This window comes from Perissodus microlepis, chromosome 4 (assembly GCF_051167445.1).
Source record: "Perissodus microlepis isolate ML-2025 ecotype Zambia chromosome 4, ASM5116744v1, whole genome shotgun sequence".
Lineage (NCBI taxonomy): Eukaryota > Metazoa > Chordata > Actinopteri > Cichliformes > Cichlidae > Perissodus > Perissodus microlepis.
This window is the reverse complement of record NC_140464.1, coordinates 19,049,454-19,068,063: the sequence shown is the minus strand read 5'-3', so window position 1 is coordinate 19,068,063 and position 18,610 is coordinate 19,049,454. Positions and strand designations below refer to the sequence as shown.

The 18,610-nt window shown below is 39.1% G+C and overlaps 1 pseudogene and 1 gene segment (V, D, J or C); both read left to right on the top strand.

Moving 5' to 3' along the window:
* Positions 1-445, top strand: LOC146388783 (immunoglobulin heavy variable 4-38-2-like). The segment is given in 2 exon segments: positions 1-60; positions 144-445. Coding segments are annotated over 2 exon segments (345 nt in total).
* Positions 446-3,964: 3,519 nt separating this feature from the next.
* LOC146388782 (Ig heavy chain V region 6.96 pseudogene) lies at positions 3,965-5,936 on the top strand (annotated as a pseudogene).
* Positions 5,937-18,610: the final 12,674 nt, after the last annotated feature.

The window sequence follows — 18,610 nt, the reverse complement described above, 5'->3', positions numbered from 1 at the left end:
TCACCTTCAGCACCAACATGTTCTCTGTAGCTCTGCTGCTGCTGCTGGCTGCTGGATCCTGTGAGTCTCACTGAACACAAACACTGACAGCATGAAAACTACACACTTTTAATTTGACTGCATTCAATGTGTTTTTTCTACAGGTGTAAACTGTGAGCAGCTGACACAGTCACCCTCTGTTATACTGCAGCCAGGTCAGCGTCTGACCATCACCTGTCAGGTCTCTTATTCTCTTGGCACCTGGACAGCTTGGATCAGACAGCCTGCAGGAAAAGGACTGGAGTGGATTGGGGTGAAAGATACTGGGAGCTCTTACTATAAAGATTCACTAAAGAGCAAGTTCAGCATTGACTTAGACACTTCAAGCAACACAGTGACTTTAAATGGACAGAATATGCAGCCTGAAGACACTGCTGTGTATTACTGTGCCAGAGAGTCACAGTAATACAAACCATCAGCAGACCTGAACAAAAACTCTCAGTGGCTGAACAGTTGTAGCATGAAGCCACCAGAGGAGGAGCTCTAAGACCATGAATGAAACTTAACTTCAACTTTTAAGAAACTTCTTCTGCTTGTTGTCTCATAACTGTTAAAATATGATGATTTTAAATTAAGCCTAATGAGTAACCAGGTCAAGTGGCTTTATTGCCATTTCAACCATGTGCGGTGGTACAGTACACAGTGAAGTGAGACAGTGTTCCTCCAAGGCCACGGTGCCACATATAACAGACACGCAGCACATGGCTACATAAAGTGCAAGTGTGCAAAAATTGCAGAAAAAAAAGAATCAAAAACGTGAATTGGATTTAAAAACAAAGCTCAGAGACTCATTTTCTTTACTTCTGTAATTCAAGATAGAATCGGTTCTCAGATACAATTTGAGATTATAGCACCAACTACTGTGTCGTCCAATAACGTCACACTACATACAGTACTTTCAGCAGCCACTTTATTAGGTACACCTGTTCACGTGTACATTAATCCATACATGTTAGCAACTCAAAGCATTTATTTATGTAGCCATGGGCAAGATGACCTGCAGAAGTTCAAACTGAGCATCAGAATGGGGAAGAAAGTTAAATGAATGCGGCATGGTTGTTAGTGGCAGACAGGCTGAGTGTTTTAGAAACTGTTGATCTGCCATTAGTGGACTGAAAAAGAGAAAATATCCTGTGAGTGGCAGGAGAAAAGGCCTTGTTGATGTCAGAGGTCAGAGGAGAATGGCCAGACAGCTTTGAGCTGATAGGAAATCAACAGTAACTCAAATAACCACTCATTACAAGAGAGATAGTCTTGGACCAATATGCAGACTGCATGTCCTCTATGCAAGAAACATCTCCTAGATGCACTGGCACGCATCTTCAGTGATGTATCCTGGGGTCATCAGTAGGGATGGGTATCGTTTAGGTTTTATCCGATACTGGTGCCAAACCGGTACTTTTGAAATGGTGCCGGTGCTTAAATGGTGCTCGAACCGGTGCTTAAAGAATGGAGAACACAAACTTTGTCCAAAAACCTCTTATGTTTTTATTTTTAGCAGTCTCTTTTTTTTTGCAAAATGATAACCAAGTTAGCCTTTTTTGTTGATACAACATACCTCCTTTGGTTGGAACCGGTGCTTAAACAATGGAAAAAACACAAACTTTGTCCAAAAACCTCTCATGTTTAGCTGTTTTTTTGTAAAAAGATAACAATGTTAGCCTTTTCTGCAGCTATAGAGCATATGTGGTATCACTCTTGGCTGGAAGCAGTGCTTAAACAATGGAAAAAACACAAACTTTGTCCAAAAACCTCTCATGTTTAGCTGTTTTCCACTTTTTCTTTGGTCATTTTAGCCTTTTTGGCCAGGGTGAAGGGAGTATCTGCCATCAAACAAGAAGACAGCCGCATGTACTACGAAGGTGTTTGCTAGTTCACCTTATGTGTATTAATTTAATAACGTGGTTAGCCTACTCAACGTAAATTACACACGAACAACATTAAGCTACTCGCCCAGAGAAGAACGGCTGCTGCTGCCATCATCATCCGTCATCATTTCTGCTACACTGGCAGGGCTGGGGGCCAGGACTCTCCTCTTCGGGTTCTTGGGGGATGTTGCTAACTCCGGGTCCGATAACAGGCACCACACCCACAGTAGATGTGCCGGTGTGAGGTCTCGCAGCAAGCTATCAAATACGGTGCATTTCTCGGCTTTTAAAAAAACACTATGCGTCGCCAGGTTCGTCGTCAGATTCGAGGTGTTATCTCCTTTGCACAGTATCACCTTAAAGCACTTGTTGCAGGCTGCTGAGTTTGCATCTTTTGCTGTGAAGTACAGCCAGACTTTTGACCGCTTCGCCTTGGGTATTTTTAATCTGTAGCTCTGCTCTAAAAGAACGTACGTACCTGGGCCCGCCTACTATCTTTGGAAAGGTAAAATGATTGGCTAGAATCCAAAGTGTATGACATCTCAGGAAAAAAAAGCACCGAAATGTGCGCTGCTTTTCGGTCTGGTTACTACCGTTTATGTCAGAACCGGTGCCATAATGGCACCGGATACCGGTACCCATCCCCTAGTCATCAGGTGTTTCAGGTCTCGCAACATCGTAAATCCCTCGCCCAGGCGACCCAGCCAGGGGTGATCAGGCCCCGACTTGCGTACCAGTAGCTACCCACGGATCAGCCCTCTTAATCCACAGCCACCTTGAGGCTTTCTCTGCTGCTTCGCTCACAGCCTGGATGGCCCTCTTCTTGGTTACCCCAGCCACACCCAGCCAGCCCAGGACTTTGCAGAGTGATCATCCTGCAAAACACCTACAACCCACTTCTATGGGCTCATAGAAAGTCTTCCAGCCCCTTCCCCTCCACTAGTTACTGGTACTGTAAATTCCAGCAAGATCAGATGTTTTGAGACCTCAGAAATAATGATCATGTCTGACCAGAGGGATGTTTTTGCAATGAGATTGCCTTCCTCGGAGCATGATGGTGCTTGCTGGTGCTGATTACTGAGGCAATCTTTTCAGCAACTACTATGAGCACCTGGTCATGTCGTCAACAATACCGACCATCGGCCAGGGCCTTTGGGCAGCTGCTGAGGAGGTGTTCTAGGGTCCCTCTTCCAGAGCACAGGGGACAGGCAGGTGTCTCGCTCTTCTCCTACAGATGGAGGTTTGCTGGGCTGGGCAGGTCTTCAAAATACACAAAGCACACAAAAAATGAAAATATTTTAAAATGTTATACTTTTCCAGAGGTGTTACAAATTTTTTATTCTTTTCTGGGTCATATTTGACTGTTATCTGTTTAAATGAATTTTACATCAACGAGTTTGGGTCAAACAAAGTGTGTCTTTAAAGAATCTTGAACAGCGACAGTGTGTGTCATGTCTGAGTGTATTTTTTATGGGAAAGCAGTGAAAGAGTTCAGGGGGATTTTGACACTGTTACGAGAACTGTCTAAAGTTGTTGAGATGCAAATTGAAGAGATGGTTCAGCCGCCACTCTGGTTAAAAGAGAGTAGGCTCCTGCGTTCAGATGCCAATTAAAAGTCCAAAACACAAAAGTCACAGAAGAAGAGCAGAGTTCTATGCCAGTTGTTGAACAATCAAGTTCAGCAAAACAAAAAGCTCCCCCGGGTGTTCGCCGCATGCAGATCAGAAATCACACAAAACGGACAACAGCAGACAAAAAAGCTTCCCAATGCATATCGGAGTCATCTTATATAGGGGCAATGATCCCCCCTCCCATTTTTAGGTATCCTTTGATCCTCTGTTTTTCCCTTTTCATCTTCCACTTATGATATACACGACCCTACACCATAACTTCTTGCAAACCAATCTCTCATCCATCACTGCATAGGGTCCCTTTGTCAGATTTATAGCCAAAGTGAGTCTGAAAGTCTACAGAAAGACAGTTAATCAGTTAATCCAGCTAACACTTTTGTTGGGCGTGCATGCTAGACATAAGCTGCTATCCATAAGCTGCTATCCATGCTGAGTAAGGGTTATTTCAGCGCCTTCTGGTGTTTGAGGCGAGGGCCAGAACTTCAGGTGCCTGCCCTGCAGAGGCCAGGTTTGTTTTGCTTATAGAAATATTGAAAGGCTGTACACTTCTGGCTTTAGTCACTCACAGAGCCGTCTGCTTTTACTTTACAGCTGTTCACATAACTGGATGTTTTTATCTTGCGGTAGCTTAAAGAGCCCTATGTCTGTGAAGGTTCTCAGTCATCCAGGTCATCGTAGTCAAAGGAGCTTGCAAAGAAAAGCGTCTGGACTTCTTTAAGTTACTTGAAGACGTTTCACCTCTCATCCGAGAAGCTTCTTCAGTTCTAAGGTCAAATGGTGGAGAGTCCCAGATATAAACCTAGTGGGAGTATCCCCCCACAGAGGGACAAAAGGACCCCCTGATGATCCTCTAATCGCCTGAGCCAAGGTGTGAAACTGGGTGTGGGTCCCAATCAGCCAGAGTTTCGGGTGTGTTCATTGTGAAACCTGGCCCCACCTTATCATGCGAATTCCTGATTTGACCTTAGAACTGAAGAAGCTTCTCGGATGAGAGGTGAAACGTCTTCAAGTAACTTAAAGAAGTCCAGACGCTTTTCTTTGCAAGCTCCTTTGACTAAAGAGCCCTATGTTTTTCCTTATAGCCATTCAAGGGGCTTTTGCATTTATCTCATAGCTAGTTGCGGGGGTTCATGTTTTTTTTAGCTTATAACCCCAGAAAAGGCCACAGGAACTTGCTTTGCAGCCATCCAAACAACTGCATGCCTCTGTTGTACAGCCAGTTGAAGGGCGGCACACACCGTGAAGCAGTCCAGTTAAACACAGCTGCATGTTCCTGCTACACAGCCGTCTCAAACCCCTGCGTGCTTTTGCTGCACAGTTAAATGCAGCTGCATGCCAAGAAAGGTCCTATGCACATACCTTAGCAGTGTCAAGTTGAATTAACCCTTTGTTGGACTACTCACAGTAGGGCATAAAGCTATCAAAGGTTTCTTACTGATCCTCATTGTTATTTTTTAAGCACTATTCGTCAACATTTGTTCATACAACAAGTGGCACAGATCTTTTTTCATTAATACAATGGTGGATATATTTAACCTAAATATATGGGGCATGTGATTTGAACATGCACGTTAAATGGTTAACACAATGACTCCACTATAAAAACACTTCATTGTGACTACGCATACACTCTCTCAGAAGAGATCTTGATCTTAAGGTTTTCATTTCCTCTTTAAGTCAACGTATTCAAAATTGTATGAATGGGTGACCTGAGGAAAAAAAGGTCAATGCATATTGTTTCTGCATTTAGAAGGCTGGCCTGAATATTTCAAAATGTGGAGTGTTAACTTGAAGGAGAGAATGTGTGTTCGTCTTTGAGGAGGAGGAGCTGATGCAAACTATGATCTCTACCACCTTTGAAGACATGATGCAGAATATAAGACAGGGAATACATCATTAACCACCACTGTACACGGAGCAGAGACAAATCATCTCGACAATGAATCATCCTGAATTCGTGGTTGTTTTTCTTATCCTTTCGATTTACTGGGCTGGTAAGGAAAGTGCAGTCGTTTTACTAACATTGTTGTGAAAGTAAAATGATATACTATATAAAACAGTCACTAATTATTCTTGTTTGTCTGTAGGTACTGAGAGTCAAACACTGACTGAGTCTGAATCAGTGATTAAAAGGCCTGGAGACTCCCACAGACTGACCTGTACATACTCCGGGTTCAGCAGTGATATTCATGCAGCTTGGATCAGACAGGCTGCTGGAAAAGGACTGGAGTGGATTGCTTACATCAGTGATAGCAGTACCTACATCTACTACTCTCAGTCAGTCAGAGGCAGATTTACCATCTCCAGAGACAACAGCAGAAAGCAGGTGTATCTGCAGATGAGCAGCTTGACGACTGAGGATTCTGCTGTTTATTATTGTGCTCGAGAGTCACAGTGACACAAGAGGAAGAAACTCACCACATTAAAATGATATTTACACAAATTACCTGCAGTTAAATGTAACTGACCTACTGATATAAAGAACAAAAAAATGGAAAGTTTAATTTATACTTGTATGCTAAACAGATTTTATTTTGATGTACTTTGTTCTTCCGCACAGTCAAATGAAACATAATCATAAACACAGAACCTCTGATGCTTTACCAAAACTTGACAAAACCCTAAAGTGCAAATAGATCAGCATTTAGAAAACATTAAACAAGCAGACACACATGAAATAACGTATGCTGGAGTTTTCCCTTTCTGATTTTCTGCTTTCCAAAAACAAGTTCTTAAACAAAATGCACTTATCTAAATGAGTATCAAGTAGGATTGTAACATAAGAGAAAAAAAAAATAAAAGAATTTTTTAAAAAAAGTGTAACTATAGGGGATAAGACTGTTTTACCTGAACACAATTGCTGGCCTGGGGCAATGGCCTGGAGAATATCCAGAATGAACCTGTACATGCTCTGGATTCAGCAGCTACAATATGAACTGATACACACTGGCACTGCTGATATCTGTTAGTCCCAGTTCATCCAGGGTTGGGCCATCATCTCCAGAGATGACTTCAACAGTTTGTCTGCTGGAGTAAAATCAATTTTTTGTAATATTAAGCTTAAGATAAATGAAACAGATGTTAAGTGGCATTTAGCAGAAACCTCACTATCCTTTTGTAAATATTTAACTGAATATTTACATATGGTAGAAAACCATCCTCTTTCAAGAAATTTGGTTCAAAAACTCAGCGAAAATGATATTTGCATAAATCTCTTTGGAAACAGACTAATAGAAAGATTTATGTGTATGCTAAACAGAATTCATTTTTATTTACTTTGTTCATACTATATTGTTAAATGAACATTAATCATAAACACAGACACTGTGTTTATGATTAAGTCTGGAGAGCACGATTGTCCTGGAGGGACGTTTCCTGCCTGACACACAATGCAGCAGTGACGCGTCGTGTGCCTGGCGGGACTGTCGATGTCGATTGAGGACATAGAAGATTTATACCTATTCGGAACCAGGATAACAGGGTTCTTGCTGATCTGAACTAGCTCGGCCCTGGCTTATCGAAGATTAAAGAAGGCGTTTACATGGGATCCAAAACCCCACAAGGCTAGTTGCTATGATCGAAGCCATGGGGACAGCTGTGAGTTCTCAGACTGTGCCAGACTGTGCTTATTGAAGGCAAATATGGAAAAGGTCTTGGAGAAGCTCACGGCTCTTCAATGGAAAATTGACAGACCTGGTGACCAGTGACGGACCTTAGATCGGCTGTAAAATTGGATGCAGCTTGCTCGCACTAAACCCAAACAACCATCATTCTCTCATGACGCTACCCATGCTGCTGCTAGAAGGCCCCAAAGCCGAGGCCAGCTGAAACAACAACAAATTCTTCTCCTTGATAACGCGACTGTATTTTGACTCTCTGCGCCACACCCCTCAAGGCCATCTGGGTTGACTCAGAGGACTGTTTACTTTCGCTTGACCGGGTGAAAGGACACTCTCTCAGTTGAACTCAGGATACACATACACATGCACACACACACAGACGAAGATACACGCTCACCCCCCACCCCCTCCAAACGCTTCCGATGCTTGTCCCCCACACAATGCAGACGGCGGGTTGACTGGATCAGTGCAGAGATCCCGCAGGACCGGATGCTGCTGTCTGCACTGGCTTACTCTAACCCCCCTTTACCCACCCCTGTAACTTGTCATGTAATTTCACGGTGTTATGATGCTTTTTGTGCTGAGGAGTTTTTGTTTTCTGTTCTGATACTGATCCCCTATCAGGAGCTCAGTCTGAGTAGAGTTCTCTTTTTTTCTCCTCAATTCCCTATTTTGTAGTACATTTCAGTTTTTCTTTACACTTGTTCTGACCTGTCTCCCCAGTGTGATGTTTGTGTAATGTATGTATGGTCGGAAGGGGTCCAATTTTGCTACAGGCAACTGCAAGTGACAAATAAAAGGGCTTCATCATCATCAAACTGTGATGTTTAAACAAATGCTTAAACATAATGTACTTTTCTAAATGAGTATCAACTAGGATTTTATGATCAAAGAAAAAAAAATGTAGAATTATAAGGACAGGACTTTCGTACCTGAACACAATTGATTAACAAGTAAATACATTTCAAATAATAATGTAATGAAATGATCAGTACTGCAAGTTGCAGTGTGGTTCTGTATTTCAGGGAGGAGCTGATGCAAAACTGTTCTAGTTTATCTTTACATAAGTGTTAGAGAGTTGAAGACAGAGAGTAAATCATTGATGTACCCACTGTAGACTGATCAAAGAGAAATGGCTTTCATTATGATCAGACCTCATATTTGGTTCACTTTTCACATTCTTTTAATGAACTGGGCTGGTAAGGATTATAGGTTTACTTTCACTGATGAAAAGACAAAAAAAATGTCTGCATCATTGTATCTAATGAGCTGTTTGTCTGTAGGTACTGAGGGTCAAACACTGACTGAGTCTGAATCAGTGGTTAAAAGGCCTGGAGACTCCCACAGACTGACCTGTACATACTCAGGGTTTGGTGGCAATTACTGGAATGCTTGGATCAGACAGGCTCCTGGAAAAGGACTCGAATGGATTGCTTTAATTGACACTGGTAGTAGCACCTACTACTCTGAGTCAGTCAGAGGCCGGTTTACCATCTCCAGAGACAACAGCAGAAAGCAGGTGTATCTGCAGATGAGCAGCTTGACGACTGAGGATTCAGCTGTTTATTATTGTGCTCGAGAGTCACAGTGACACAACAGGAAGAAACTCTGTACAAAAACTTATCACACTAAGTGAAACACTGCTTGATTGTTGCTCAAATTACAGAAAATACATTTAACTCAATCCTCACACTCAGAAATGCAACATTTGCTGGTTTTCTGAAGCCTTTGTGTTGTAAAGTTTTACAATAAATTGTTTTTTGGTGGATGTTTAAATGTAAATATTGTTATCTGCCGTGTCTGAATTGAGAGTTTAAGGATTTATTGTTTAAAACAAAAATCCAACACTATATTTGTTTTTAAATAATATTTTCTTTTAATTGTACTAAAATTGTTTCTTACTTATACTAAATGCCACAGTGTGATCTGTTTTCTCTTATAATCTGTCAGCATCCATCTGTATGCAAATCAAACTTCGTCACAGGCTGATATAAAGTCTGATATCATGCTGTCAGTCACAGAAGAAGATGAGAAGCTCCCATCAGATCACCTTTAGTACCAACATGTTCTCTGTAGCTCTGCTGCTGCTGCTGGCTGCTGGATCCCGTGAGTCTCACTGAACAGAAACACTATGATCACAGCACACTGATTCTTACTGTTACTACATTCAACATGTTTTCTCCACAGGTGTGAAGTGTGAGCAGCTGACACAGCCAGCCTCTGTGATTGTGCAGCCAGGTCAGCGTCTGACCATCACCTGTCAGGTCTCTTATTCTCTTGGCTGGTACACAGCTTGGATCAGACAGCCTGCAGGGAAAGGACTGGAGTGGATTGGGATGAAACATACTTCAGCTTCATACTACAAAGATTCACTAAAGAACAAATTCAGTATTGACTTAGACACTTCAAGCAACACAATAACTTTAAATGGACAGAATATGCAGCCTGAAGACACTGCTTTGTATTACTGTGCCAGACGCCACAGTAGCACAAAATATCAGCAGAGCTGAACAAAAACCTCTCAGTGGCTGAACAGTTGTACCATGAAGCCACCAGAGGAGGAGCTCCAAGACCACTGATGATTGAAGGGTGTTTATACTTAAGAAAAAAAATGGGGAAGTGGCATTAAGGGGTCACTATTCTTGATCGAGGTAGTCGTAGCAACTAATTATGCTCACAGCAGTTCAGCACCAGTTTACCATCTCCAGAGAAAACAGAAGAAAGCAGCTGTATCTGCAGATGAGCATCTCGACATCAAAGGATTCTGCTGTTCATTATTGTCCTCAAGAGACACAAAGCAAAGACCCAATGCTTTCATAATCTGTCAGAACTTTTTCATTATTATGTTTTTATATTTTAATTTTTTTATTATTATAAAAAATAATAATTTACAATCTAATGATACAGCAATCTATTCCTTCAGATCCCCTTTAGAAGGAAGTTTGGCTGGAGGCATTGGCTGCTGGATGCTGTGAGCCTCACTAAGGCAGGGAATCTGATATAATGACCACAGCATACTACAATAAACTTAAACTTCTTTTCCTCCACATGTGTGAAAATGTTTGATCGGTTTACACAGCCAGCCTCTGTAACTGTACACTGTAAAAAAATTACAGTGAAATTTACAGTAAATAACTGTGAAATGGCAACTGTAAATTGCCATTAAATCAAAAAGAGTAAATGATCGTAATATATATGTTAAATTTCTGTAAATTGACAAACGTTAAATTGCTTTTATTTTTACATTGCTAATATGTTGAAAATATATTAAGTTACAGTAATATGGCACATTGTCTTTGAAAACAACAGGAAAAATCTGTAACATTATTTACAATTAATCACCTTATAATTTACATAATCATTCTGTATGAATGACAATCTTTCCTGCTTTTTTCATTTGAATTTACATTATACAACTATATATTAATCACCCGAAACATACCGTACTTGTAACTTTAAAAAGTCAAAACACTGTTAGAATTATTGTGAAATTTTTTTTTATATTAACAAGCTCAGACCGTTTGATAAAACAGTATATCTTAATAGCAAATATAATCAGTTACTAAAAATAAAAACTATGTATATTTCTTTAAGTTATACATTCTCACCAATTATAAAACATAACTATTTACAATGAAAAAAATATTTTGTGGCATAATTAATGGCAAAAGGCCATTTTCTATTGTAGAACCAATTACCCTAAAAATGACATAGTCTGTGTACTGGTACAGTGTTTTTTAACCCTTTGATGCACAACATGAGTCACAAGACATTGTGTTTTAATCTTCCTTATCATTGCAAAAAATAAATAAATTCAGATTTAGAATCTCAGGGATTCATCAGTTATCTTGGTTTGATCATTAAACATATTTTTTCTTATTAGTTAATTGCTTATTCCTTTCCTTGAACTTCCACCATTCATATCCATCCATTTATGACCACCGTGTACACATCTTCTGATGACTAATTCCAGCATGATGGTGCACCACATTACAAAACTGTGATCATGTCAAACTGGGTTCCTAAACATCACAATGACTTCACTGAACTCCAACAGCCTCCATGTTCACCAGATCCCAAACCAAGAGCACCTTTGGGATGTGGTGGAACAGGAGATTTAAATCATGGATTTACCACTGTTCAGTTCGTGTTCAGTCTGAGTGTGATATGACGTGCTGAAATTAAAATTAATTGATAAAAATGAAGTACCATAAAAATAATGAAATAATGTTAAGAGAATAATTGGTGTAGTTTGCAAGGTCAAGAGCAGCCACAGAATGTATTATAAAAGCTGTAACAATCAGTGTCTTTGAAAAGTCCCATTTATATGCACGTTTTGGAGACAATGCATCATGTGTCTGAACTGTTACCTCTCTCTCTCTCTCTCTCTCTCTATATATATATATATATATATATATATATATATATATATATATATATATATATATATATACATATATATATGTATATATATATAAAAACTCAGACGAGGAGAGTAATATTGTTGTCACAGAGAGATAGCGGTCTGACTGTGAGGGCAGCAATACTCCTTGGAAGCATGTAGTACACCAAACCAACGAAGAAGAAGATAGCGCCACTTCTAACAGTCCAGACTGATTCAGCTCAGCAAGGGAGTGCCAGCAGCACCCTGCACTGAACCAACAACCTTCTATTTCAATGTAAGTATATCATTAGACGTGAAATACATTTAACCATATCAACTTTAACCATAGTTTGCTTGGTCAGTTTTCTTGTTGCGTTGAATGCGTTCCTCTGTCACAGGCTTTACCTTCAGTCCTATTAGTTTTCTGAAAAGTTCATACTAATGCAGCAGGTTGAAGATTCTAGCTAACTTTACTGTGAAACAAACGCCAGTTTAATTTACCAGGAGCAGCTAGAGACAATGTTCCTTTTTGATTTCTGTGGCAAGTCAGTGAAGTTATTGAGGGGTTATGTATTTCATTGCTACCTGCTTCTGCCATCCTGACCATTGTAGAGGAAATTTAAAAGAATTTAAACATGAGTTGGGTCAGCCCTATATTCTGAATGAGTTCACTACACTAATAAAAAATGAAACAACATTATCCAACGAGGGTATTGCCAAGCTTTGTGAGGCGGTCAAGGGATCCAGGCTGTTTTCTGCATGCCATAAAGGGCCAATGAGGACAACATACTCCAGTACACAGTCTTCATACAAATGTTCAACTATGTGGAGCCCAAGAACATTTTTTTAGGACAAAGTGAGAATAGAACAGATCAGTTCGCATACTATGTACCTCTAACAGAGACTTTGAAATGTTCATTAGACTCTGATTTGTGGCAGAGATGTGTAACATGTGAGCATCAGTGATGGTAAGATATTCAAAAGTATTACTTTTTTTTTTTTTTTTTACCAAAATCCATTATGTTTCAAACTACTGCTACACCAAGACGCCTTTGAAGTTGTTAATCCTTTAGGTTCTGCAAATAAATAGATAAAACTGTAGTCAAAGGAACCTTGTTTTGCATGCTGGAGATAATTTGGGCTCACATTGCACTGGTGGCCTCTGCTTTAGTTGTACACATCATTTCTGTAGCTACTGTTTAATTACACAATCTGTTTTTCAGGGTGGTGATCCAAATCAGTGTGGAGCAGAATGCACCATTAAGACGTACAACTCTCCTGTTGAACACCTCAAGACTGAAGGTACACCACATATGGAAGGAGTAAGTTTGAGTTTTCAACTGTTTAAAATATTTTCACATCTGTCAGCCAGGTTTGCCACTTTGTTTAGGCCATTTTGTCATATGATGTTGTGCTTTTTCTTAAATATTTTGTGGAAAAAAAAGAATGGTTCACCTACTTCATTCTGAATCAGAGCATCAGAGTATTTAAACTGTGTGGTCAGTCCTCAAACAAACTCTTAGGACAGTTAATACAAAACTGGAACTTTTTAAGGCTGTTGCCTCTCATGATTGGTGACATAGTGGAAAAGATGATGTCTACCCCACTGCATCCAGACTGCACATGAATCGCGCATTCGCGAAGCCGCTGCTGGCGTGTCATGCACAGCAGCAGAAGAAAGGGAGCTGTGAGGCTCAATAACAGAGATTTTATTGGAAAAGTACCAAGATTTTGCACTGAAAAATATTTTTTTTTCTGTATCGATACCTACTGAATGTTTTCAGTCAGTACTAAAAAGGTATTGTGTTTTGGTACCCAGCCTTACTCGCATTTCTATTCAGTTGCAATTATCATGTCAGCGATACAATTCAATATCCCAATGCAACAGAATAACCATTTCAGTTTGTTTGTTTTCATCAACAAATAAAGGATGTCACATATAAGCTACTTTTTTTATTGCTCAAAACTTGTCTGAACACAGATTGCACTTGTTGGTCCAATGTGACATATGTGGTTTAAGAAAACAAATTGCTGTTATTTTTAGCTTTTACAGTCCCAATCAAAAATGTAAGACCATTTGAAAAATGGCAAAAAATCATATTTCGCATGGTTGGATCTTAGCAAGGTTCCAAGTAGAGCTTCAACATGCAACAGGAAGAAATGGTAGTGAGACAAAACATTTTTTTCAGCATGCAGTTTATTAAAAAGAAAGCTTAAACTGAAACACGCTGTTTTACAGCTGATCAAAAGTTTAGGACCACACCTCAAAAAAACCCCCATAAATCCCCCAAAAGAAAAATCAAAGTTCCAAACATGAACTGAGTAATGGGTAGCTCCACTGTTATTGTTGATCACTTCATGCAAACGTTTCCATGAGGTGAGTGGGAACATTTCTCCAAGTGGTGAAGACGGCCACATGAAGGGCGTCTACTGTCTGGAACTGTTGTCCATTTTCAGTTGAATTTAGATCAGGGGAACATTCAGGATGGTCCAAAAGAGTGATGTTATTCTCCTGGAAGAAGTCCCCTGTCCTGTGTAGTGATGGGATTTCCGGATCTTTTTAGAGAACCGGCTCCTTTGGCTCAGCTCCAGGGGCGGATCTAGAAGGGTGGCATGGGGTGGCAAGTGTCACCCTAAAATGATCCCTTGCCACCCCAAGTGCCACCCCAGTTTTGCATATGACAGTGTTGCTTATTAAAATAAGATAGCATTAACAGTTTGAGCGTAGTTACAGTCAACAGTGAATATAAATGCTAAAACCGAATATATTGCATAGTGTTTCCCCCCTCCACCATTAACAAATGGTTCAGCCCATAGCATAACGTTTAGTGTGGAGTGTATACTTAGTGTGTTGTATTGTCTTGTATAGAAGTCCATTACTGTATATAGTAACTATTAAGTCTAATATACCCTAGGTAAGCTATAGTACTTTTTCCATCTGTGCAGTCTGCAATTCTGTTAAAGAAAGATGCTGAATCTATTTAATTATTCTTGAAAAATAATTGAGTTCTGTGCATTTTTTCCCCACACTGCATCAAATTAAAGTTGATTACGTCGATTAAGCATCATGAGGTGGAGGGTGGGTGGTTCCCTATTTTTTTTTTTTTTTTTTTTTTTTTTGCTGGGAGTTTTAGAACCCTATTAGTTAGGTTGCTTACTCTTTAAAATACCAGAATAGGGGGGATGGAGTAGGTTTAAGTTTATTAGATTGATCAGTATTGCTGAATTATGAAATATTTTGGGTGCAGTATATTTTTTGCATACAGGTGTAACAGAATAGCTTTAGTGTTTGTTTTTTTGTAACTTGAGTATGAACTTATACAAAAAGCAGCAAGATATTAAAAAAACATTTTTATTGATTAAAAAACACACTATATGGGATTCATATCGGTATCGGCAGATATCCAAATTTATGATATCGGTATCGGTATCGGACATAAAAAAGTGGTATCGTGCCATCTCTAGTAATTATGATCATAAATTAAAGAAATTCAGCAAACAATAAACTTGGTTTCATATGAAGCCACAAGGGCTGGCACTCTCCACAAGTATATTGCCCACAAACCAGATGAGTGGGGCTTTAAATTGTTCTGCCATGTTCATCTGGCATCATCCACGACTTGCTGCTGTATCAAGGGGGATCTACATTCTTCAATGCTCCCCTCAGTTGAAAGGAACAGAAGCTCCCTCTAGGGGCCAAAGTTGTAAAAAACACTATAAGCAAACCCATAAAAGAACTTCAGCTCTTCACAAGTTTCAGCTTGGTCCAGAACTTGCACACCTCTTTGGGTGTCAGGTGCATTGGTACTGTATGACCAAACTGCACTGGTGGAGCTCCTCTGATGGCAGACAAAGACCTGATAAAGAAGTGCAATGGAGCCTGTGATTACAGGTCTGATGAAGGTCTGATTGCAATAAAATGGTTTGACAACAAATGTGTCAACCTTCTAAACAATGCCTGTGGGTTCATGCCTCTTTCATGAAACGGTGGAGCAAAGAGTCCAATGCAAAGATCACCATTCCATGCCCATCACTCATCCCTATATAAAATTAGCATATGGGTGGAATTAAGCTTTCTGATATGCTATTACACCTGTATAAGACAAGTTATAAGTTACAAGTTAAGGAGATGGCATATTCCACTGTTTGGATACATCCTTGACTTGAATGCCTGGTCTACAAGAGGGACTGTGCCCTACTGGACCAGAAACCACGGCTCTCAAAAGAATTCCACCTGGCTGTGTCTGAACCAAGTTAACAAGCCAGCATCTAGAGTTGGACAACCATGATTCATCTCTCCAAGACCACAGAATAAATGCTGCACCCTAAGACCCCAACGCCTAAAACCACAAGCGGATGTGCTTGATTTGCGCTGTTTTTATTTAACAAAAATGATTTCGCACAGTAGCAGTAGAAGTGGCCTCAATGTAAGTATTTTGTGCTGTTGCACATTTTTCACATTTGCAGATTCAAAAAATATGTATTTTGTTGTTTGTCACAGGCATGCTACTAGAAATAAACTGTATCCAATGCCCTGGATAGTTTTTGTTATTAATTTAATTATGATTTGGCCCTTTATTTGATTTTTTCAACTTTTACCATTAAGTGACATTTCAACCATTTGGTAGAGATCAATATTTTAAAAATTCTATTGAAAAAAAAAATTGATTGTGGTTATTACTCACTCAAGTCAATAAGAAATGCAAACAAAATTTTTTCCATTGCTTTTGTGTTGGTGTGGACCTCAAAGGGTTAAAGAGTGTCCTCACTCTAACAAGATTTACGTGAATTGATTGCTTCATAATTGTCTCTTCATCAAAAAATTCTATCAGTAATTTTTTTTTATCAGTAAACCAGTATAATGATCCACGTTCTTGTTTGTCTTTTCCATATTTGGAAATAACCAAGAAGATTTCTTCACACAATGAGCGGGGTAGTTTTTCATCTTCTGAAGAAGTATTGCCAAGCCTTCAGGCAAGCTTGAGGCCTAAACTGTGCGTTTTACTTATATTTAGTCTCCATAGTGTTCTTTCTGTGTTATCAACAACATGAAGAGTGCATGATAGAGGATGATGATAATGAGATAATTCAATAGAACCAATATCATAGCAAAAAAACATAAGCATGTGTCATTGGGGTCAGGAGCAGAAAGAAAAGTAAATTAAAAAATAAATAAAGTAATAAATAAATAAATAGATAAATAAATAAAATTCTATTCATATCCTGAACGCTGTGTCATGGATTGGAGACAGGATTGCTGCATTTTTGTTGGGCAGGTGATGATTTTCCCTGATCTGGAGAACAATTCATTTAACTTTTTAAAATTTCTTTTTTTTATTTTATGCCTTTACAGGTGCGGATGTTTCAGACTCTGAGAGAATCTGAACCGATGTTTAAATGCCTCAGAGAGTCTCACAGACTGACCTGTTCAGCCTCTGGATTCACATTAAGCATCTACATTATTGCCTGGGTCAGACAGGCTGCTGGAAAAGGGCTGGAGAGGATTGCTTTTATACATACAGGTAGTTCTCCTATCTCCTACTCTCAGACAATTCAGGGCAGATGTTATTGGGAGTTGTGCACCTATTTGAAAATATATTTTTTTTGGTTTGGAGAAATTAATTTTACTTTCAGTGTTGGTTATGGAGCTTCAACAATATATGTATGTTTCATGCATATATTCTGTTTGTATGTTATTTCATACAAGTCTTGCTGATTTAGCACCTAAAACAACAGATAGCTCATTATAATCACACAAATATATAACTGAAAAAAAATAAATAAATAAATCAATTTTGTTTATTTTTGTGGCAATTTTGACCAAAGCGCACTATCAAAGGAGCCCTCCTGCACTGTGACATACATTCATACAACTAATAGAAACAAAGATTGATAGGCACTCAGCACATACAGTGCTGAGCCTATGACCTGGCACAAAAATGACGTGGTACAGATAAAGCTCAGCAGCCAGCACAACAAAACTTTGGGCTGGTTGCTCAACCTAGCAGTCAGTGAAATGCTGACCTCTTCTATGTGAATGAACCATAACAGTACACATAAGAAGAACAGGGTGCCACACACACCACTACAATTAGAGCTATATTATATATTTGGCTTCTAGATATAATCCAGTGACTCAACCTGTCTGAGGGTTCATAAATTGCTCCAGATTCACATTCAGCAGCTACAATATGAACTGATACACACTGGCACTGCAGATTTCTGTTAGTCCCAGTTCATCCAGGGTAGGTCCATCATCTCCAGAGATGACTCCAACAGTTTGTCTGCTGGAGTAAAATCTATTTTTTGTAATATTAAGCTTGATAAATGAAACAGATGTTAAGTGGAATTTAGCATAAACCTCACTATCCTTTTATAAATATTTAACAAGATATCTATGGCAGAAAACAATCCTCTTTCAATTTAGTTCAAAAACTCAAGCCAAAATGATATTTGCATAAATCACTTGCAGTTCAAACTCTTTGGAAACAGAATATTAGAAATATTTATGTGTATGCTAAACAAAATTCATTTTTATTTACTTTGTTCATACTTTACAGTTAAATGAACATTAATCACTAAACACAGAAACTCTGATACTTAAACAAATGTTTCAACATAATGTACTTTTCCAAATGTGTATCAAGAAGGATTTTATGATCAAAGAAAAAAAAAAAGAAAAAAAAAGCAGAATTATAAGGATAGGACTGTCTTACCTGAACAAAATTACTTAACAAGTAAATACATTTCAAATAATAATGTAATGAAATTATTAGTACTACAAGCTACAGTGAGGGAGGAGCTGATGCAAAACTGTTCTAGTTTATGTTTGCATAAGTGTTAGAGAGTTTAAAACGGAGAGTAAATCACTGATGTACCCACTGTAGACTGAGCAGAGATAATTGGCTTTCATCATGTTCAGACTTCATATCTGGTTCACTTTTCTCATTCTTTTAATGAACTGGGCTGGTAAGGATCATAGGTTTACTTTTACCAATGAAAACAAATAAAATGTCTGCATCATTGTATCTAATGAGCTATTTGTTTGTAGGTACTGAAGGTCAAACA